We start from the raw sequence: 22,669 nt of genomic DNA on the forward strand, positions 1-22,669 counted from the left end.
GAATGAAGATTCTCACTGAAACTGTAGAGTTCATAAAAAAAAATTAGGGGAAAACCCCCCACATGGATTCTGCATCAGGTTTTTTTTCAATGTGAACGTAGCCTGACAGAAGCAGGAAGCCGGAGCCCTCCTCCGGGTGACCGCCGATCAGCCCCGCAGGCCCCGCCCCCACGCTCCAGCTGTGCTGGGATGGATTGGGCGGGGTATAAGAGCAGCGGCACGTGCAGGAGGCGGGATTCTAACCTGCGCACAGGAGGCCTGGTGGGTGACATAGCCACCTGTAGCTGGTTACTGCCTCTGCTCAGGTCAGTGGGCGCGCTGCACGGTGTGTTCCTCAGATTGTATGGCATAGTGATGGGGGGGCACTCTGCTCGGTGGTCACGTGCGGTAGGTCAGGGCTCTAGACCCGCGCTGGGAGGTATAGTTTGTGAGGCTCCTGTCATGTGACCCCAAAGACTGTAGGCGGGAAGCTAGGACGCGGAGGCCCCGCCCCCACGTGCTGCTGCAGTATAAATGTGAGCCGCCAGGTGACTTGTGGGTTCTGTGAGCGGCGTGTGGAGGATGTGGTCACTCACAGCTGTAAGCTCCACCATATTGGTGCCCTGTACACAAACCTACTGGTGGTTCTTGTCTGAGATGGTGGTCATGCAAGGTCCTCCAGTATGCTAGGTGCAGGGGCTGAGCTGTGTGGTGCTGTATGTAGTGTCCAGTCATGTAGCTGCCATGTCTCGGCCTGCACCTTCTATACTCCCTTAGATGTTCCTTCATGAGGCACCTCCATAGAAAGTGACTACAGCTGAAGTGCTAGGATAGTGTCGGCTGTTCTGTGTGGGGTTTGTGAACTTCTCCATCACCTTATTTTTCAGATCAACCCTTAGTCTCGTCCCACTTTCCCTCCCACAATGAGGCACATGCAGATTGCCCCCCGGGCCGCGGGAACTGGCGGCAGCGTGGTGAAGCAAGGCATTGTGAGGGGACCGCAGTACGCCAGGGTTGTTGGAGCGCGCAAGACGCGAATCCCTGAGAGAGAGGCTGCAGTAACCAGATCTAAGGTGGCAAGTGCGCTTCATCTCCAACCTCAAGAGCGCCAGGCCTTCTACAGGCTCCTAGGTAAGAACCGCCTCTGGACTGGGTTCAGTGCTGGTGGAGAGCCCTAAAAATGGAGGCAGACATGGGATTACGTACACTGTGGGGAGCAGATCTTAGAGTGCTCTAAAGCTGGCCGCATGTACCCCGCCTCTGCTATACACATGCATGCTTGGATTGGCCGGGCATGTAAGTTTATCCTGGAGGCCACTTATCTGAAAAAGGGGCCCTTACCGTATTAGATCTGCTACCCTTATCTGACTTATGCCTATTTTAACCACCTCAGCCCCCAGTGCTTAAACACCCTGAAAGACCAGGCCACTTTTTACACTTCTGACCTACACTACTTTCACCGTTTATTGCTCGGTCATGCAACTTACCACCCAAATGAATTTTACCTCCTTTTCTTCTCACTAATAGAGCTTTCATTTGGTGGTATTTCTTTGCTGCTGACATTTTTACTTTTTTTGTTATTAATCGAAATTTAACGATTTTTTTTGCAAAAAAAATGACATTTTTCACTTTCAGTTGTCAAATTTTGCAAAAAAAACTACATCCATATATAAATTTTGCTCTAAATTTATTGTTCTACATGTCTTTGATAAAAAAAAAATGTTTGGGTAAAAAAAAATGGTTTGGGTAAAAGTTATAGCGTTTACAAACTATGGTACAAAAATGTGAATTTCCGCTTTTTGAAGCAGCTCTGACTTTCTGAGCACCTGTCATGTTTCCTGAGGTTCTGCAATGGCTAGACAGTACAAACACCCCACAAATGACCCCATTTCGGAAAGTACACACCCTAAGGTATTCGCTGATGGGCATAGTGAGTTCATAGAACTTTTTCTTTTTTGTCACAAGTTAGCGGAAAATGATTTTTTTTTTTTTCTTACAAAGTCTCATATTCCACTAACTTGTGACAAAAAATAAAAACTTCTATGAACTCACTATGCCCATCACGAAATACCTTGGGGTCTCTTCTTTCCAAGATGGGGTCACTTGTGGGGTAGTTATACTGCCCTGGCATTCTAGGGGCCCAAATGTGTGGTAAGGAGTTTGAAATCAAATTCTGTAAAAAATGACCTGTGAAATCCGAAAGGTGCTCTTTGGAATATGGGCCCCTTTGCCCACCTAGGCTGCAAAAAAGTGTCACACATCTGGTATCTCCGTACTCAGGAGAAGGTGGGGAATGTGTTTTGGGGTGTCTTTTTACATATACCCATGCTGGGTGAGATAAATATCTTGGTCAAATGCCAACTTTGTATAAAAAAATAGGAAAAGTTGTCTTTTGCCAAGATATTTCTCTCACCCAGCATGGGTATATGTAAAATGACACCCCAAAACACATTCCCCACCTTCTCCTGAGTACGGCAATACCAGATGTGTGACACTTTTTTGCAGCCTAGGTGGGCAAAGGGGCCCATATTCCAAAGAGCACCTTTCGGATTTCACAGGTCATTTTTTACAGAATTTGATTTCAAACTCCTTACCACACATTTGGGCCCCTAGAATGCCAGGGCAGTATAACTACCCCACAAGTGACCCCATTTTGGAAAGAAGAGACCCCAAGGTATTCGCTGATGGGCATAGTGAGTTCATGGAAGTTTTTATTTTTTGTCACAAGTTAGTGGAATATGAGACTTTGTATGAAAAAAAAAAAAAAATCTGCATTTTCCACTAACTTGTGACAAAAAATTAAAATTCTAGGAACTCGCCATGCCCCTCACGGAATACCTTGGGGTGTCTTTCCAAAATGGGGTCACTTGTGGGGTAGTTATACTGCCCTGGCATTTTCCAGGGGCCCTAATGTGTGGTAAGTAGGTAAATGACCTGTGAAATCCTAAAGGTGCTCTTTGGAATATGGGCCCCTTTGCCCACCTAGGCTGCAAAAAAGTGTCACACATGTGGTATCGCCGTATTCAGGAGAAGTTGGGGAATGTGTTTTGGGGTGTCATTTTACATATACCCTTGCTGGGTGAGAGAAATATCTTGGCAAAAGACAACTTTTCCCATTTTTTTTTATACAAAGTTGGCATTTGACCAAGATATTTATCTCACCCAGCATGGGTATATGTAAAATGACACCCCAAAACACATTCCCCAACTTCTCCTGAGTACGGCGATACTAGATGTGTGACACTTTTTTGCAGCCTAGATGCGCAAAGGTGCCCAAATTCCTTTTAGAGGGCATTTTTAGATATTTGGATACCAGACTTCTTCTCACGCTTTGGGGCCCCTAGAATGCCAGGGCAGTATAAATACCCCACATGTGACCCCATTTTGGAAAGAAGACACCCCAAGGTATTCAATGAGGGGCATGGCGAGTTCATAGAAATTTTTATTTTTTTGGCACAAGTTAGCGGAAATTGATATTTTTAATTTTTTTTCTCACAAAGTCTCCCGTTCCGCTAACTTGGACAAAAATTTCAATCTTTCATGGACTCAATATGCCCCTCACGGAATACCTGGGGGTGTCTTCTTTCCGAAATGGGGTCACATGTGGGGTATTTATACTGCCCTGGCATTCTAGGGGCCCTAAAGCGTGAGAAGAAGTCTGGAATATAAATGTCTAAAAAATTTTACGCATTTGTTTCCGTGAGGGGTATGGTGAGTTCATGTGAGATTTTATTTTTTGACACAAGTTAGTGGAATATGAGACTTTGTAAGAAAAAAAATAAATAATTCCGCTAACTTGGCCAAAAAAATGTCTGAATGGAGCCTTACAGGGGGGTGATCAATGACAGGGGGGTGATCAGGGAGTCTATATGGGGTGATCACCACAGTCATTGATCATGCCCCTGTAAGGCTTCATTCAGACGTCCGGATGCGTTTTGCGGATCGGATCCATCTATCAGTGCATCCGTAAAAATCATGCGGACATCTGAATGGAGCTTTACAGGGGTGGATCAATTACAGGGGGGGTGATCAGGGAGTCTATATGGGGTGATCAAGGGCTAATAAGGGGTTAATAAGTGACCGGGGGGGGGGGGGGGGGTTGTAGTGTAGTGGTGCTTGGTGGGACTTTACTGAGCTACCTGTGTCCTCTGGTGGTCGATCCAAACAAAGGGGACCACCAGAGGACCAGGTAGCAGGTATATTAGACGCTGTTTATCAAAACAGAACAGCGTCTAATATACCTGTTAGGGGTTAAAAAAAACACATCTCCAGCCTGCCAGTGAACGATCGCCGCTGGCAGGCTGGAGAATCAACTCTCTTACCTTCCGTTCCTGTGTGCTGCGCGTTCACAGGAAATCTCGGCCATCGCGAGATGACGCATATATGCGTGACTCTGCGCAGGCTGCCACCTCCGGAACGCGATCCTGCGTTAGGCGGTCCGGAGGTGGTTAAAGAGAACCATTCACAGGTTTTTTTTTTTATTGTAGATGAATACCTTTACTTGTGGGGTACCCCTGCTGATGCTGCCACCCTTTTTTTTTTTTTTTGTTTATCTCTCTCCTGCCAGCGTAAGTACCCCGCAAGTAAAGCTATTTATCTACAATAAAAAAAAACTGAGGGTCCTCTTTAAAGGGGTTGGCCACTGTTTGTGAGATGATTATGACGCTTACTAATATAGACTTTGATTTTTCTGCACCATTTTCTATGTTTCATTAGGTATGCCCCCCTTGTTGGCCAAGGTCCTCTGTGCTGGTCCATAAAATGGCTGCTGCTGGAGGGTTTATGTGACCAGGCAGATCACCTCCATGTGATGTCTTGCCATTGAACACACTGCGCCTGCACTAAACTCCCAACAGAACAGGTGTATGGCAGGTAGGGATTGACCGATTATCGGTTTTACTGAACGATCGGCCGATATTCAGGATTTGACCGGTATCGGCATCTATTTGCCGATATTCCGATAGCGTATGGGGAACACAGATCGCGCTGCTGTCAGCGCTCTCCGTGTTCCCTCAGCAGCACAGGGGAGAAGGAAGCAGTGTCTCCCTCCCCCTGTGCTGCTGCTGTCGCCAATGAAGAGACAGATGGGTAGGGGAGGGGGGAGGGGCTTTGGCCACTGCGCCACCAATGATATTACCTTACTCATTCATTTTAAATTTGAACAGGAGGCAGGAGCTGGCTGCAGAATCACATAGCCGGCTCCCGAACTCTATGAGCGGTAGCTGCCATCGCGGTAGTTAACCCCTCAGGTGCCGCGGATCGCAGCCAGCTCCCGCCTCCTGTATATGAGTAAATGAGAGATTTATGTTCATTGGTGGCGCAGTGTGCCCCCAAGTATTAATAATTCGTGGCGCAGTGCGCTCCCCACCCCCGTATTAAAAACATTGGTGGCGCAGTGCGCCCCCCCCCAGTTTTAATCATTGGTGGCAGTGGCCACAGGGTCCCCTCTCCCCTCCCTACACTAACAATAAAATATTCATTTTCAGCAGATTTGTGTAGTGTTTTTTTTTTTTTTTCAAAAATGAAATTTCACAGAAATCGGTATAAATTATCAGTATCGGCCCTAAAAAATCAATATTGGTCGATCCCTAATGGCAGGAGCAGTGTATTTGAGTGGGGAAGGCTGAGTGATGGGTCTCAAGTTCTTTGCCTGGTCACATGACTGTCAGCAGCCATCTTATGGACGGGGACCCCTTTGTAGACAGCGCAGAGATTTGCTTAACAAGGGGCATTGCTTTTGAAATATACCAAATGGCACAATCAACCAAAGGCCAGATTGGTGCAATAGGCATCTTGCCCGTTGGTCAAAAGAAGCCAGAAAGTGGTCAACCCCTTTAAAGTGTAACTGTCACTTTTTTTCCTTTTTATTTTATTTTTTTCATTATATTCTAGCTCCTCTATGGCTGAAGAAAGCCTGGTCTCCCCTCCTGAAGCTGCTTTTGGTTCGGAGTCCATGGCTTCTTCCCTGGCAGGCAGATCTCCTAACGTTGACCAGTTTCTCATCCCCAAGTGGAAAAAAGGAAAGGCACTGACTTTAATATCCAAAGGCCTTTCAGAGTCTGCGACTAATACAATGGTAGCCAATAGAAGGGAATGTCAGATTTCTTCAATGTGGAAGAAATGCCATTCATGATAAGATTCCCATCTGTCTACGGAAGTTTTTCCATTCAGTTCCTCCACACAGGATTCATGAATGGTCTTTGGCCAAATACCGTAAGAGTTCATATTTCCGCCTTCAGCTTAGTTTTTGATAAATTGATAACCTTTTATAACTTTGAGATCTAAACTTAGTTTTGTCTGGTCTCACGAGGCCACCATTTTAACCCTTGGCAAAAGTTTTTCTTAGATTCCTAACCCTTAACCACCTCAGCTCCCCTATTGACCAGACCACTTTTTACAATTCTGCACTACACTACTTTCACGGTTTATTGCTCGGTCATACAACTTACCACGCAAATGACTTTTACCTCCTTTTCTTCTCACAAATACAGCTTTCTTTTGGTGGTATTTGATTGCTGCTAAGATTTTTCGTTTTTCCGATATTAATCAAAATAGGCCGCAACTTTCTCAGTGTATTTTTAACTTCCTCTGGTTAAATTGTTCAAATATTTCTGTACAAGTTTGTGTCAGAATTTATTGTGCTACATGTCTTTGATAAAAAAAAATTCAATAAGTGTATATTTATTGGTTTGCGCAAAAGTTATAGCATTTACAAACTATGGTACAAAAATGTGAATTTCCGCATTTTGAAGCAGCTCTGACTTTCTGAACACCTGTCATGTTTCTTGAGATGCTAGAATGCCAGGATAGTATAAAATACCCCACAAGTGACCCCATTTTAGAAAGAAGACACCCCAAAGTATTCACAGAAGGGCATGTTGAGTTCATGTATGATTAAAAGAAAATTGCCACAAGTTAGCAGAATGATTTTTATTTTTTTCTTTCTCTTACAAGTCTCATATTCCACTAACTTGTGACCCAAAAAATGGACTCTCCATGCCCCTCACGAAATACCTTGGTGTTTTCTTTCCAAAATGGGGTCACTTGTGGGGTATTTATACTGCCCTTGCATTTTAGGGGCCCTAAAGCGTGCGAAGTAGTTTGGAATCCAAATGCGTAAAAAATGCCCTGTAAAAATCGTAAAGATTCTCATTGGAATTTGGGCCCCTTTACCCACCTAGGCTGCATAAAATTTGTCACACATGTGGGGTGTATTGTTACATATACCCATGCTGGGTGAGATAAATATCTCTGTAAAAGACAACTTTTCCCTTTTTTTTTTTTTTTTTCTATTTTAATACAAAGTTGTCATTTTACAGAGATTTCTCACACACAGGATGGGTATATGTAAAAATACACCCCAAAACACATTGCCCTACTTCTCCCGAGTACGGCGATACCACATGTGACACTTTTCTGCAGCCTAGGTGCGCAAAGGGGCTGAAAGCCCAACGAGTACCTTTTTAGGAGGGCATTTTTAGGCATTTGGCTTCCAGACTTCTTCTCACGCTTTAGGGCCCCTAAAATGCCAGGGCAGTATAAATACCCCACAAGTGACCCCATTTTAGAAAGAAGACAACCCAATGTATTCCTTGAGGGGCATGGCGAGTTTATAGAATTTTTTTTATTTTTTTGGGCACAAGTTAGTGGAAATTATTATATATATTTTTTTTCTGTCTCCCTTTCTGCTAACTTGTGACAAAGTTCAATCTTTCATGGACTCAATATGCCCCTCAGCGAATACCTTGGGGTGTCTTCTTTCCAAAATGGGTCATTTGTGGGGTGTTGTACTGCCCTGGCATTTGAGGGTCTCCGCAATCATTACATGTATGGCCAGCATTAGGAGTTTCTGCTATTCTCCTTAGGCTCATGCACACGACCGTGTTTGGGTCTGCATCCGAGCTGCCGTTTTGGCGGCTCGGATGCGGGACCCATTCATTTCAATGGGGCCGCAAAAGATGCGGACAGCACTCCGTGGCTCCGCTAAAAAATATAACATGTCCTATTGTCTGCGCTTGCGGACAAGAATAGGTATTTATATTGCCGGCTCCCGTTCCGTTCCGCAAATTGCAGAAGTCAACACGGGCGCCTTCTGTTTTTTTGCGGACCGCAAAAAAGCACGGTCGTGTGCATGAGGCCTTATATTGAGCATATGGGTAATGAGATTTTTTTTTTTTTTTTTTTTTCGTTCAGCCTCTGGGCTATAAGGAAAGATGAACGGCACAGATTTCTTCATTCGCTTCGATCAATGTGGATGAAAAAATCTCTGCCAAAAAAGTGCAAAAAAAAAAGCTGCGGTCGCTAATTAAAATCCAAAAAGCTCAAAAGTGATCTTTATAGCGCCGCAGCGATTTTACGATATTTTTGCAGTGATCAGAAAAAACATTTCTTTTACTGCAGTGGGGCGGACTGAACGCAAGTGTGCGCACAAGATCAGGCCTGATCGGGCGAACACTGCGTTTTTTGTAGAGCCTAAGGTGACCCTAATGTAATGATATAGATCTGATTGCGATCAGTCTTGATCACTTACAGATACTATATAGTACTAGTGCTGATTAGCGACAGCGATGACGCTAATCGGTGACTGCGGTGCGGTGGGCGCTAACTACCTAGCAAGTGGCTAACTAACTGGCGGTGATAAGGGACCCTTAGGCCCCATTCACACGTTCGCAATTCTGTTCCGCATTTTGCAGAACGTAATTGCGGACCCATTCATTTCTATGGGGACAGACTTTGTCCCGTTCGGATCCGGAATTGCAGATCTGCACTTCCGGGTCCGCACTTCCGTTCCGCAAAAAATATAGAAACTTGTCCTATTCTTGTCCGCAATTGCGGACAAGAAAATGCATTTTCTATATAGTTCTGGCAATGTGCGTATCCGCAAAATGCCTGTGTCCTCTGGTGGTCGATCCAAGCAAAAGGGACCACGAGAGGACCAGGTAGCAGGTATATCAGACGCTGTTAACAAAACAGTGTCTAATATACCTTTCTGATGTATGATTGCCGCTGGCAGGCTATAGATCAACTTGTTTACCGCGCGCTCCTGTGAGCACGTGTTCACAGGAAATCTCGCGAGATGACGCATAGATGCATCGAGGAGGAATAACCCGGCCGCCCGCAGGACACATCCCTGCGTTAGGCGGTCGGGAGGTGGTTAAAGAGGACCTTTCACTGATCCTGACATTGTGAACTAAGTATCATGACATATACAGTGGCGCCCAGGGATCTCACTGCACTTACTGGGCGCCGCTCCGTTCTCCTGTTATATACTCTGGTATGTTCGGGGACTTGGTTATAGTAGGCGGAGTCTTAGTGGACTTGGTTATAGTAGGCGGAGTCTTAGTGGACTTGGTTATAGTAGGCGGAGTCTGCCCTTGTTCTGCTGGGCGTCTCCTTCTCCTAGGCCATAGCGCTGGCCAAGCGCAGAGCTCACAGCCTGGGAGGTTTTTTCTCCCAGGCTGTAAGCTCTGCGATGCGATTGGCCAGTGCTACAGCCTAGGAGAAGGAGACGCCCAGCAGAACAAGGGCAGACTCCGCCTACTATAACCAAGTGACCCAACATACCGGAGGACATAACGGGAGAACGGAGCGGCGCCCAGGGATAATAGTAAGTGCAGTGAGATCCCTGGGCGCCACTATATATGTCATGATACTTAGTTCACAATGTCAGGATCGGTGAAAGGTCCTCTTTAAGGCAGTTTTTCTGGTCACTGTTTCACACTAGCGGCACGGATCTCCGTCAGGCTGTTCCGTCTGATGAACAGCCTGTCGGATCTGTCCTGCCGCTAGTGACAGTGTGCCCCCGGACTGCTGCTCCGTCCCCATTGACTATAATGGGGGCGGAGGCACGGCGAGAGGCTGCAGGAATAAATGTCGGATATGTCTTCGTTTTATTCCGGCAGCCTCTCGCCGTGCCTCCGCCCCCATTATAGTCAATGGGGATGGAGTGGCAGTCCAGGGGCACACGGTCACTAGCGGCTGGATGGATCAGACAGGCTGTTCACCTGACAGAACAGCCTGCCAGAGGTCCATGCCGCTAGCGTGACAGTAATGTAAGCACACAGGGTGAGCGAGATTCAGGATTTGACAAATCATTTCTAACTTAACTAGTAACAATTTCTGAAAAGGTCGTTGTTCCTTGCTTCCCCCCCCCCAAAAAAATATATATATATATATACCGGTACTTGTACTTTAGGAGGCTACAATTTTTTTAAAAATTTTTTTTTTAACTACAGTGTAAGGAGCAGACAGCAAAGGGCCCCTGTGCATGCCAAATTATCAAACTTAACGGTTCTCTCCTAACATTACAAATCATACAGGGTAAGGCTGCTTTCATCCCTGTGGCACTACGATCCGGCCCCCTGATCCGGCAGAGAATGCTAGGAATCCGCTGGACACAAACTGCAGATGCAGTGGTTTGTCCTTCTGATTCTCTGCATTTTTGCCAGATTGTGGCATCTCTATAGTTAATAGGGCCAACGGGCACTCCATCTGCATCCAGCAGTGCTGAATCCAGTGGATTCAAGCAGACTGGTCTCTGCTGATCTGGAACAGCCTGCTGGAATCGCCTACACAGATGTGAAAGTACCCTCATACAGGGCCTCGTACATCCAGTGAAGTCGTCTTTGATGTAGATGTTCTTTCCTCAAATTCTCCTTTCAGACCAGACCACTGATGGTTTCTTCTTTAAGCCATCTCTTGTCTCTGCAGAGTTTGACAGACATCTTAGTTTCCTACCATTCCATCATCCTCTCCCCACTTTCTCAACAGCCCACTGTGCTCCCCAATACTATACTGCAGAAATGGATAAACCCCCTGAAAATACTAGTACCACACAGATGGTGCTACCTTCAGTAATTGGCAGTGCCCTAAAAAACTGCACCCAGTAAATGGTGTCCCTGACACTAATGTAATGTCCCCAAAATAATTATTCTAAGCGGATAGTGTGCGCCCCACAGTAATGGTGCTCCCCAAAGCCGCATTAATAGTAACTGTCGGTGCACTTAGTAGTAATAGTGCACCAACAGTAACAATGTCCCCACTGTGCCCCAGATGTAGTAATGCTCCCAATAGTGCCCATGCTAGGGTTCATGTTCCCCATTAGTCCCCCAGTTGTAATAAAAGGCATAATGCCCCTGGTAGTAGTAACTTTGTAATGTGACGGTAGAAAAATGGCTACTTGTAATGTTAGCCAGTACAAAAAATGCCCATGTGTGCCAGTGCAAAATGCCTCATTGTTGCAGTAAAAAACCCTCATACTAGTGACCCCAGTAGAGCCAATGTCCCCATAGTGCCCCATAATTTGTACCAGTATAAAGTACTTCTGTATAGTTCCCCATAATGTGGCAATATAAAATGTTCCTATAGTGTCCCAAGTAGATGCCACATAGTGCTCCCCTTCCCCATAATTTATGCAGTATAAAATGCCCCTGTAGTGCCCATCCCCATAGTGCACAGTGTGGCAGTATAACTGCTGGGTAGTACAGTACCAGAAAAGTGTATAAGATTGCACAAATCCCATCTACAGTTAGTGGATTGTTTCCGTGCAGAAATTGACCTGCTGTTGGTACATTTTTATATACAACGTGTGCCTTTTAAATGTCTGCCCAAAACCTTCTGAAGTAATTTGACTTAAACGTTTCATAAATTTGTGACAAATCCGCTTTCAGAGTTCTACAGTATTTCAACACTTCTAAGCCGCTAATTGTTTCACAATGTTGTAAAAATTACCAAAGTAGGCCTCAAATGTTGCATGCTGTTTCCCTTCTGAGCCCTCCTATGTGCTCAGACAGGAGATGATGACCACACAGTGCTCCAGACTAAAAGAAATACCTAGTAGCCATTGGCTCCTGAACTGAAAAATTTAGGAGCCAAATCGAAACCGATCAGATCGGCGTAGGGTTGTTTCGATACCAAAATTTTGTTTCGCTTTCATCACCATAAAGTATTGCGATACTCAATACCGCGCAAAAAAAACACCAAAAAAAGCCGTGTGCATTTCACATTTTATGAAACGTTCGGCCCAAAATAGAACAGTCCTATCCTATTTTTTGGGGTGGGTGACAAGGTGACTAGAAAATGGCGAATCGCATGTTTTTATTTATTTCTGTTACGGCGCTCACCGTATAGGAGATTTTTTATTTTATTTAATAGTTTGGACTTTTTGGACGCAGCGCTATGTAATATGTTTATTTATTGTTTTATATATTTTATATGTAAAATTTGGAAAGGGGGGGATTTTAAACTTAATATTTTAGGGTACTTTCACACTAGCGTTTTTTCTTTTCCGGCATTAGAGTTCTGTCACAGGGGCTTTATACCGAAAATAAACTGATCAGTTTTATCCCCCTGCATTCTGAATGGAGAGTAATCCGTTCAGGATGTCTTCAGTTCAGTCTTTTTGACTGATCAGGCAAAAGATAAAACCGTAGCATGCTGCGGTTTTATCTCCGGCGAAAAAAAAACACTGAGACTTGCCGGATCCGTCATTTTTCCCCCATAGGAATGTATTAGTGCCGGATCCGTCATTCAAAATACCGGAATGCCGGATCCGGTCTGCGGATGCGCATGTGTAAAAAGATACAAGACGGATCAGTCTGTCCGCATGACAAGCAATTCATTTGTGAGATGGATCCGGATGCGTCTCACAAATGCTTTGTCACATCCAGATCGGCGGATCCGGCAGGCAGTTCCGACGACGGAATTGCTTGCCGGATCACACTGCCGCAAGTGTGAAAGTAGCCTGTGGTTTTTTTTTTTTTTGTTTTTTTTTTTCTTCTTATTAGACCCCTAAGGGGCTGGAACCTTTGTCCTATTCACCCTTAAGCCCCCTAAATAACAGTGAATAGACTTTCATCCTAGCAACCATGCGTGAAAATCGCACCGCATCCACACTTGCTTGCGATTTTCATGCAGCCCCATTAACTTCTATGGGGGCTGCGTTGCATGAAAATCACTGCTCATGTGCACAGCCCCATAGAAGTGAATGGGTCCGGATGCAATGCGTTCACCTCACGCATTGCACCCCGCGCAGAATCTCACCCAACGCAGCCCCTCATAGAAGTTAATGGGGCTGCATGAAATCGCAAGCAAGTGTGGATTGCGGTGCGATTTTCACGCATGGTTGCTAGGATGAAAGTCTATTCACTGTTATTTTCCCTTATAACATGGTTTTAAGGGAAAATAGCATTCTTTAATACAGAATGCTTAGTAGGTCAATTGAGGGGTAAAAAAAATATAAAAATGAACTCCACCTCCTCCAATTGATCGCGTAGCTGCCGGTATCCTGTTTTCTTCAGGACCTGTCAAAGGACCTCTGGTGACATCACTGTGCTCTTCACATGGTACATCACATGATCCATCACCGTGGTAATGGACCATGTGATGAGCTCAGTGACTTCACCACATGTCCTTTGACAGGTCCTGAAAGAACAGGAGATCGGCAGCTACATGCTCAATTGGAGGAGGTGAGTTAATAATTTTATTATTTTTTAACCCTCATTGGCACTGCGCCACCAATGTTTATTATAGTGGGGGGGGTGCACTAATGAGATAACTGACCTGTTAATACAAATATAGGAGGTGGGTGCCGGAATCAAATAGCCGGCACCCGACCTCTATGACACGGATCTGCGATCAGCGGCAGTTAACCCCTCAGGTGTGGTACCCGAGGGCTTAACTGCGCTGATCGCAGATCCGTGTCATAGAGGTCAGGTGCCAGCTATTTGATTCCGGCACCCACCTCCTATATTTGTATTAACAGGTCAGTTATCTTCATTAGTGGCGCAGTGCGTGCGCCCCCCCCCACTATAAAACATTGGTGGCGCAGGGGCTGCAGCCCCTCCTCCTCCTGTCTCTTCTTATTGGCGGCGGCAGCACAGGGGGGGAGAGACTCCTCCACTGCGCTGCTGAGAAGTACATCGCCGGCGGGACAGAACGATCATCTCCTGTGCCCGCCGCTGTATTCAACTGCAGAGCTGCGGCGGGTCTAGTCTCAAATGGCGACAAGACTAAAGTCTTGTCGCCATTTGTAAATTCTAAGTCACATTGGCAACCATTTTGGTCGCCATCTGGAGCTCTGCCACATGTGGAATTATGCCGTACCCAGTAGAAACTGCATGACATTTTAGGGGCTGAATGTCTCTGGTAACAAACATTGTGCACTGAAACAGCCCTGGAAATTGTGGAAAATTGTATAATTTTCAGTCTATAAAATTCAGAAAAACTATTTTCTTGCCACACTGAAGGAAACCCAATTGTTAGGACTTCAGACAAGCGTATCCTGTGTGGAAATCGCACTCCATGTGTGAGTGATTTTCTGTTATGGACACTACTGGTTTCTCAGGAGTGTATGCCATTATACTGAATTGTAATGCTGTCACTGTATGATTTTACTGCATACTGACATAATGCTGTTAGTATAATACAGTAAGAGTAATGCAGAGACACTCGGCATTATAATGCAGTGTCCAGAACAGGGAATCGCACTCACACGAAGCATGACTTCCGCACTGGAAACACTTGTCTTAAGGAGCCCTTACTCGGACAACTTCTACCACTGGCTACATCACAGCAGATCCCTGGACCAGGTATTTGCCTGTTTGATCAACTGTGCATAGCCAAATATTTGCTCTCCTGCAGAGACCCTGCACTGTACAGTCAGCTGCCTGGTCACTTAGTACTGGAGCCAGCAGAAGACTTTCACAATGTGACCACGGGCTACTTTTCAGCCAGTTTTAGAGTTTTCTGCACAGTGATGCCCTCTTTTAGGCAACTTCTGTTCATACGTTTAAGTCCTTCGTGCACTCCTCAAAATCAACCATCAGCTTCATGTCCCCAGCCTGGAGCTATGTGAGGTATGAACAGGCTAGGCAAAGCTGGACAGGAAGAAGGCAATGGCAGTTGCTGTGTGGAGCTGCACAAGTTCTGTTTCCTACAATCCACACAGCAGCTTCCCTCCTCTCCAGTACAGTCGGATCTCCAGATTCTCCCTGTCAACTGCAATCTAGTGCCTGTCTCCACTGTAACTCCAGTGGCCCTGGTATCCAATGATCCACAACCCAGTGGTTGGGAATCACTTGTGTAGATTGAAAACTGTAGTTTTTGTAATGTTATAAAAGTTCTGTTTTGGGGGGATAGATGAGTCGAGAGATGTTTAGGGCAAAGAATTTTAAGACTTCACAAACCAAAGACATCAAAATGTTCAGATTTGTTCTGACAACAGGACTGTGGTTTCTTGTATAAACCATCAAGGAGAAACATGGTAACCTAGTTTTATAAGGCTGAAAAAGACATCTGTCCATCCAGTTCAGCCTGTTATCTTGCAGGTTGATCCAGAGGAAGGCAAAAAAAAATTCCTTTCTGTCTCTAATCGGGCAATCCGAATAACTCCCTGGATCAGTGACCCATCTCTAGGAACTATAACCAGAAACAACTTTTTCCTAGTGTTTTAAATCAATATTTAATATATTAAACACATTAAAGCATTTGATATTTTAAGTCCACTTGTGGAAGCCCCCCATTTTTGAATTTGCATGTCCGAAGAATGCAAAGCTTCCCAAGTACTTCTCTCTTGATTCAAAGGACAAGTTTAGTTCAGGGATGGATGCGTTGTCTATACCCTGGGAACTCCAACTGGATGTGCCTTCCCCCTCTTCCCCCAGTTCCAAGGGCTCTGAGAAATTCAGGAAGTTGAGGTGAAGCCCCAAACAGACCCAGAAAGACCTGGTATCTCCTCCTTTTGGCTGCAATGGAAGAATCTTGGAGTCGGGGTCCAGTTTGTTATCCTAAAAATAGAATACATGACATCTGATGGTGTGGATCTTAAATGATACTCCATACAAAAGCGTTGTCAGATAAAATAATTGACACCATGATAGCTAGTTGAAAGGTGGTAACATGCAAAAGTTATCAATTTGGAGGAGGTATCTCTTAGAATCGTAGGCATATGACAGCTAACCTTGAAGCATTGCAGCAAGGTTTCAATAAGTGTCTTAAGCCTAGTACACTAGTACAATCAGGGTGGTTCAAGTGTTTTTTTTTTTTTTTTTAAATGGAAAAATTAGCAGAACATTCATGGATGAGGTTCTTGAAATGATCAGGGCAGCTTAGATCCACGATTAGGTTTGTTCCTACTTGGAATTGAAATCTCGTTTTTATCAGACTTACCTGTTGAACCATTAGAAGAAATTGGGATAAATATTTAACCTTTTTTTTAAAAAAATTCTTGTTGCAATCTCCTCAGCCAGGAGGGTAAAAGAAATTTAGGCATTTTCGTTTAAAGGGCCTTTTTAACTATTGGGTAGGATAGTGTGGTTTTGACATTTGACCATTTGATTTCAAGGAAACCTGGAAAGGGATGGAGGCTTCAAAATCTTCTATTGCCAGGTGGAGAAAGTCGCCCATATGTGAATCCTATAAAAACCATGGGGGGGGGGGGAGAAGAACTGCTAGACTGAGAGCTCAACTAGAGCAGCATCAACCTCATGGGCAGGGAGGGGTCTTCAGCCTCTATGGAGCAAATTTGTAGGGCTGCAACATTGACCAGTCCTCACATTTGTTAGATGTATCCCAGTTAGGTTATCCCCTATGCACAGGATGGGAGATAACCGATTGGGAGTCTTACCGCTGGGACAGCTGTACTTGAATGTGTGGAGCTAATGAATGGACCAGTGATGTGCTTTTCTATTCTGCCCTCCATCCATTTCATGGAGGGGGGTCCAAGTTGAGGGTAAGGCATCTTGTTCATAATGTGGCCCTGTTAGTGGGATCTGCATGCTGTTCATGGCTAAATATCAAGCTGCACAAAAGGAATTGATGTGTATGTAATTCCCCTTACGTAAAAGTGTAACTTGGTGTTCTTGGCTTATGTAGCTAATTTTTATTGGGTCATCCCTTTTTGATTTAAGGCCATATCACCCAGCACTAAATCTGTTAAATACAAACTTTTTTTTTTTTTTTTGCAGAAAATGAACTGATTCAACAATTCCTGTCTATGGATGCCTGTTTAAGAATCTCAGACAAGGTAAGTACCGGGTGCTGTAATGCTGTCCTACTGCGACACTCGTCAATAGTCGCTCTGTCTCAGTGGCTGGCAGCACGCTTGGTGCACTTGTATTGTGGTTGGCTTCTGTTTTCCAGTGGTAACTTTATTATGGTGGTGGCCCCGCTCACATAAACGTATTAAAGCTGAACTGGAAGTTCCGTTACAGACTAGCAAGTTGACTGAAGGAAACCCGTGTGGGAGCGTGACTCCTGTCCTGGACTCTGCTCTTGTAATGGGACCTCACGACAAATTATAATTCTGTCCCTATGTGACATCAGCTCTTATGTATTGTACTGGCGGCATTATGTGAGTACAAATCATTAGATGTCGGGCAGGAAAACTGCTCTATAAGCACCCGTTACAAGAACAGTCCAGGACGGGCAAGTCCTGCTTCCATGTGGAGTGCCTGTCTGACCATGGCCAATGAAGCGCAGCCTTTATCACCTCTAGCTGTATATTTTTAGGACACTTGCTCAGATTTTCTCAGATTTGGTTCGGTCTTGGCTCTTGTATCTAAGTTTGAGTATGTCAGGTAAGTCTTGTAGATTTACTTACATAATTTGGTGCTAGTTCTGCTTCAAAACATCAAACTAAAGCTCAGATTTTTGTAATCCGCAGTATCTTCTTGCAATGGTCTTGGTGTACTTCAAACGTGCAGGCATCTACGCCAATGAATACTCCACCATGAACTTCTTTGTTGCTCTGTAAGTTATGAGGTGCTCATTAGTTTTTGTCTGGTCTCCATTCATCATTCAGTAACGTCTTAGTCTACAAACCTACAGGACTCGTTCTGTAAATTCTCAGCCCATGTGCCTTAATAGATGATCTGTGTAACCATTTCTGCAATGTGATACTTTGTAGTATAAAATACCTGGTATTCATGTCTGAACCCCGATTTCCCTCATTCACACCATAACAAGACTAGGGTTAAGCAATATACCAGGGTTTTAAGAAACAGCGATATTGCGAGTTCCTAATAACCATTGTATTTTGTGACATCACATGTGCGCCGAGCCGACAACTTCTAAATCTACGTCTGCTCGCGCCCCTGCATTGTGCATACCAGTACAATTACCTCCCGCAGCGGCCGCCCCGGACTCCTCCTCACTCCCATAGTCAAGTCTCTGCCCTCTGACATTGGAATCGCATAGAACCAGGAGTATAAGGTCTCCTTGTGGCTGCCCCATACAGTTTATTTGTCTTTATCGTGATGTATATCATCGATACATTTTCTTAATGTTGTGGTGGTATTTTTCTCACCCAACCCTATGTCAGACCCTCCTATAACTGAGAAGAGCCTTGCTTGCGTTGTTGGGCCATGTTCCAACATGACTGAGGAGTCTACAGCTAATTAGTTATGCATATAACAGATTCCTGTGGGCTTTCAAATGTTCAGCACATCTATAGGGGTGCAGCCGCATGTCATACATCCGGGGAATTGTGTGCAGGATTGATTGCAGCAGTGAAATGGATGCATTTTTGAAAAGGTTATCCACACGCAAACTGACTTGTACTTTTGTACTTCTGTTTTTTAATCTGTAAAATGTCACCCCCGACCCCCCCCCCCCCCCCCCCCAAGAGGCTCCTACATGGCTCTGCCCTCGCAGTTTTTGTTTGCTAGATGTCATAGAAACAACTTGTATTCCGTTATGAATATAGAGTTCAGACCGCGCATATCAAGGCCAGTATGCAAACAATTTTTCCTTCCTCCCTTTTGAAAGAGAACCGAGGGCTGCAAATATCCTATATATGGATATCCTGCAACTGATAAAAGTTAAGATAGTGTAAGTCTGTACGGTTAGTTAACCTGCACTGCACAGATTATACTTACACAGCGCTATGTCAACCAAGGCGTGTATATGATACCCGACGTAAAAATTTTATTTGCACATACTCACAAACATGCTCTTTAAAATTGGCATTTAAAATCCCAGCGTCTTAAACTTCTGCCCAAGACGCTGGGATTTTAAATGCCAATTTTAAAGAGCATGTTTGAGTATGTGCAAGTTTTTTTTAACCAAACATCATCGGAGCTTCACTATTGCAGAAGCCACTTGTATTCACAGAAACCTCTAGGAAAAGAAATCTAAGAAAAAAACAGTAGATTCACCTGGAGTATATCTGAACTAAGTCCGTGGGTAGATCCTGCGTGATTGCACGGGAACGTGGATCTCCATCAGAACAAAAACTAGCTACAGAGGGTATCATATACACGCCTTGGTTGACATAGCGCTGTGTAAGTATAATCTGTGCAGTGCAGGTTAACTAACCGTACGGACTTGCACTATCTTAACTTTTATCAGTTGCAGGATATCCATATATAGGATATTTGCAGCCCTCGGTTCTCTTTCAAAAGGGAGAAGGAAGAAGGAAAAATTGTTTGCATACTGGCCTTGATGATATGTGCGGTCCGAACTCTATATTCATACCTGTTTAAAGCGTGACTGACCCCACAACACTTTTCGGACCTGCAGCACAGCATTGTTGCGGACTGGTGATTAATTTCTTTTAACTTGTATTCCGTGCCACATGCATTTTATGGCTCTTTAAAAATATAGCAAAAAAAGCCAGTGTCCTACATTTTTGTATTTTCTATGGAGTTTCAGTTTATAACTGCAGCTTCTAAAACGCTCGTGCCCAAAAGCCCATCCTAAAACTTCTCTGCAGCACTTCCTTAAGAATTGTAGAGGTGGATTTGCCAGGGGGTTTGACTTGCAGACAAAAGGTGAACTCGGGAGAATATAAAAGTGCCCCACAAGGCAATTTCCATGCTCTAAATCTGCCACTAGTCCCACAGATTTCAGGCAGAAAATGAAATTTAAGTCAATGGGGACTTTCTGCATGAAATCTGCTCTGGATCAGTGATATAAATGACATGCCATGGATGTGAAAATTCACTCTGCAGGTAGGTTATCTTGCACACTGATTTCTGCAGTGTAGATATTCTGAAAATCTCATCTGTGGCTGGTACTGTAAAGCACTGCAGATTTTCTGTATGTACTATATGTAGGGTTACTTTCACACTGGCGTTTTGGCTTTCTGTTTGAGATTCGTTCAGGGCTCTTACAGGCGGTCCAAAACAGATCAGTTTTGCCCTAATGCATTCTGAATGGAAAAGGATCCGCTCAGAATGCACCAGTTTGGCTCCGTTCTGTCTCCATTTCGCTCTGGAGGCGGACACCAACGCTGCTTGCATCTGACAAAACTGAGCCAAACAGATCTGTCCTGACACACCATGTAAGTCAATGGAGACAGATCCGTTTTCACTGGCACATTAGAAAACTGATCCGTACTCCATTGACTTTCAATGGTTTTCAAGACAGATCCTTCTTAGCTATGTTGAAGATAATACAAACGATCTGTTCTGAACAGATGCAGACGGTTGTATTATCTGAACGGATCCATCCATGACGGTTCTGCACAAAACGTGAGTGAAAGTAGCCTAACTTGTGATGTATGGATCAGATTACACAAGTGCTTGACCAAAAAACTGCATTACAAAGCCATGGTAATGCTCACTTTGGCACAATGACCCATCTATTTTTGAGAATATACTTTATCCAAGAAGGGGTTGTACATTGGGCCTAAGGGCTGTATTACACCAACAGATCTTCTGACAGATTTTCTGACCATCATTGGTCAGATGGCCATTTGCACACTGTCTGGACAGAAATTGGTCAGATAGGGTTGTTACACCAACATATTAACAGATGGAACGACCTAGTTTCTAATTGTGTTCAGAACTGTGATTAATGAAATAGTGGATGTATAGATGTAACTGCTCAACCGGTGTAGAAGGGACTGGTAGACCTTCTCCTTTCCGAAGACATGGAGTTTCATGTGCTTTTGATGGCTGTAACCTCTTGACTTTGTGCACACCAGTGACCAGTTTTCATACCGGCCTCTAGGGCACATCTAGTAAAGACGAGGAACTAAATTCCAGGCCAGAGTCATCCCTGCTCGTGTTTCAGTGGATTTGCTTTGTTTTCTAGTTACTTGGCTAATGACATGGAAGAGGATGAGGAGGATTATAAATATGAAATATTCCCATGGGCCTTGGGGGACTCTTGGAGGGAGTTGTATCCTCAGTTTCTGCAGCTACGGGACAGGTTTTGGGCAAAGATGAACTACAGAGCAGTTGTGAGTCGGAGACTCTGCGATGAGGTAAATCCTGGAGTGTAGGAATTTTAAGGTGTGCACCTAATTTATGTACTTGATATGTATTTTATATTTAGGTGATGTCTAAGGATCCCACTCACTGGGCCTGGTTCCGAGACCGTCCAATGCACCATAGTGGGGCGCTAAGAAGTTACCTAAGGAACGAGGATGATCTGTTTCCACGTGGGCCAGGCTTCACCCCTGCCAGCTGTGCACTTTGCTGCAGGACCTGCAGCAGTGAATCTGAAATGGGGACAGACGGCAGCTCCTCACCAGAGCAAGAGCTGAATTTTTCTAATGGACAGTGGCCCCAAGACCTTGTGTTGTCTTCAGAACTGTTACTAGACCCAGAGTCCACGTATGACCTTCACAGTAAGTTTTATGTTCTAACATTCAGATTTGTAGATGCAAAGTTCTCTCGTCATGTTTGTAAGACTGGCCATTCCTCCATGTGCCTTAAAAGTAGATAATCTGTGTAACCATTTCTGCAATGTGATAGTTTGTAGTATAAAATACCTGGTATTCATGTTTGAATAAACCCAGATTTCCTTCATTCACACCCATAACCAATGTCAGACTAGGGTTGCGTGATATACCAGAGTTTTAAGAAACAGCAATATGTCAATATCGCGGTTTCCTAATAACCATGGTATTTTGTGACTTCATGGGAGCAGTCACATGTGTGCCAACCATTTCTAAATCTACGTCTGCCCGCCCCTGCATTGTGCATAGCAGTACAATTGCCGCCCCGGACTCCTCCTCGCTCCCATATTCGTCTCCGCCCTCTGACATTGGAATCTGATAACGGCCGAGGCCGCTGAGCATGTTACTCAAGGTGGGGAATAAAGTCCGACTTGGTTTGCTCGACTGCTGGCCTGCGAGTGTCCAAGGCGGAGGAAGAAGAGACCTTAAAAGATTAGCATAGAACCCCCCTCACCCCTAAATATGAATATTTGAACAGTCAACAACTCCTGTTTCAGTCTTTCAGGAACCATTGGTTGGACTAGAGCCCGGGGGAGCAGCGTTGGACTGGCATCTCTAACACCTTGTCTGCACTGTTCATGAAGTACACTTGAGAAGTAATATCGGAGGCAGAAAGCACTTATCACATGGTTTTTCATCAGTCTCATAAGGGACATGTATTGGTTGGATTGGTGTAAATTGGTAACGATCTCTGTATAAAGCTACCTAATTTATTAAGCTATGCTATCAATTCTCTATGTAAATACAATGTATGATATATGTAATCTAGGGTGGTCACTAATAAAGGTCACCAGATACACATCTGTATATTTTTATTTTCCTGTAAATTCTGTAGTTAAAAACTCCATGATCACACTTGAATCAAAATGCAAGCTTCAAAGCAACACCTCATATGAATGATCCACCTTAAAGTATTAAAGTGTCCTTGTGCACAAGATGGCAGCTTTTGTTTCTGATCTGAATGTGTTCTGTGGGAGACCTTAATCAAACCAGATTATGGCACGT

The 22,669-nt window shown here is 44.4% G+C and overlaps 1 protein-coding gene across 1 annotated transcript; it reads left to right on the forward strand.

Annotated features, from left to right (window-relative positions):
- The first annotated feature begins 273 nt into the window (after positions 1-273).
- SPDYC (speedy/RINGO cell cycle regulator family member C) lies at positions 274-22,223 on the forward strand. The gene is made up of 7 exons (XM_040408906.1): positions 274-305; positions 867-1,110; positions 16,944-17,002; positions 17,642-17,727; positions 21,016-21,187; positions 21,259-21,553; positions 22,162-22,223. The coding sequence occupies exons 2-7, from the start codon at positions 903-905 to the stop codon at positions 22,221-22,223; spliced, it is 882 nt and encodes a 293-aa protein (XP_040264840.1). The 5' UTR covers positions 274-305; positions 867-902.
- Positions 22,224-22,669: the final 446 nt, after the last annotated feature.

This window comes from Bufo bufo, chromosome 10 (genome assembly GCF_905171765.1).
Source record: "Bufo bufo chromosome 10, aBufBuf1.1, whole genome shotgun sequence".
NCBI classification, from domain to species: domain Eukaryota; kingdom Metazoa; phylum Chordata; class Amphibia; order Anura; family Bufonidae; genus Bufo; species Bufo bufo.

Coding starts and splice junctions, on each gene's coding strand:
- SPDYC (XM_040408906.1), top strand. CDS start 903: ATGAGGCACATGCAGATTGCCCCCCGGGCCGCGGGAACTGGCGGCAGC. Junction 1,111..16,943: donor GGCCTTCTACAGGCTCCTAG/GTAAGAACCGCC, acceptor TTTTTTTTGCAG/AAAATGAACTGATTCAACAA. Junction 21,554..22,161: donor GTCCACGTATGACCTTCACA/GTAAGTTTTATG, acceptor CTCCTGTTTCAG/TCTTTCAGGAACCATTGGTT.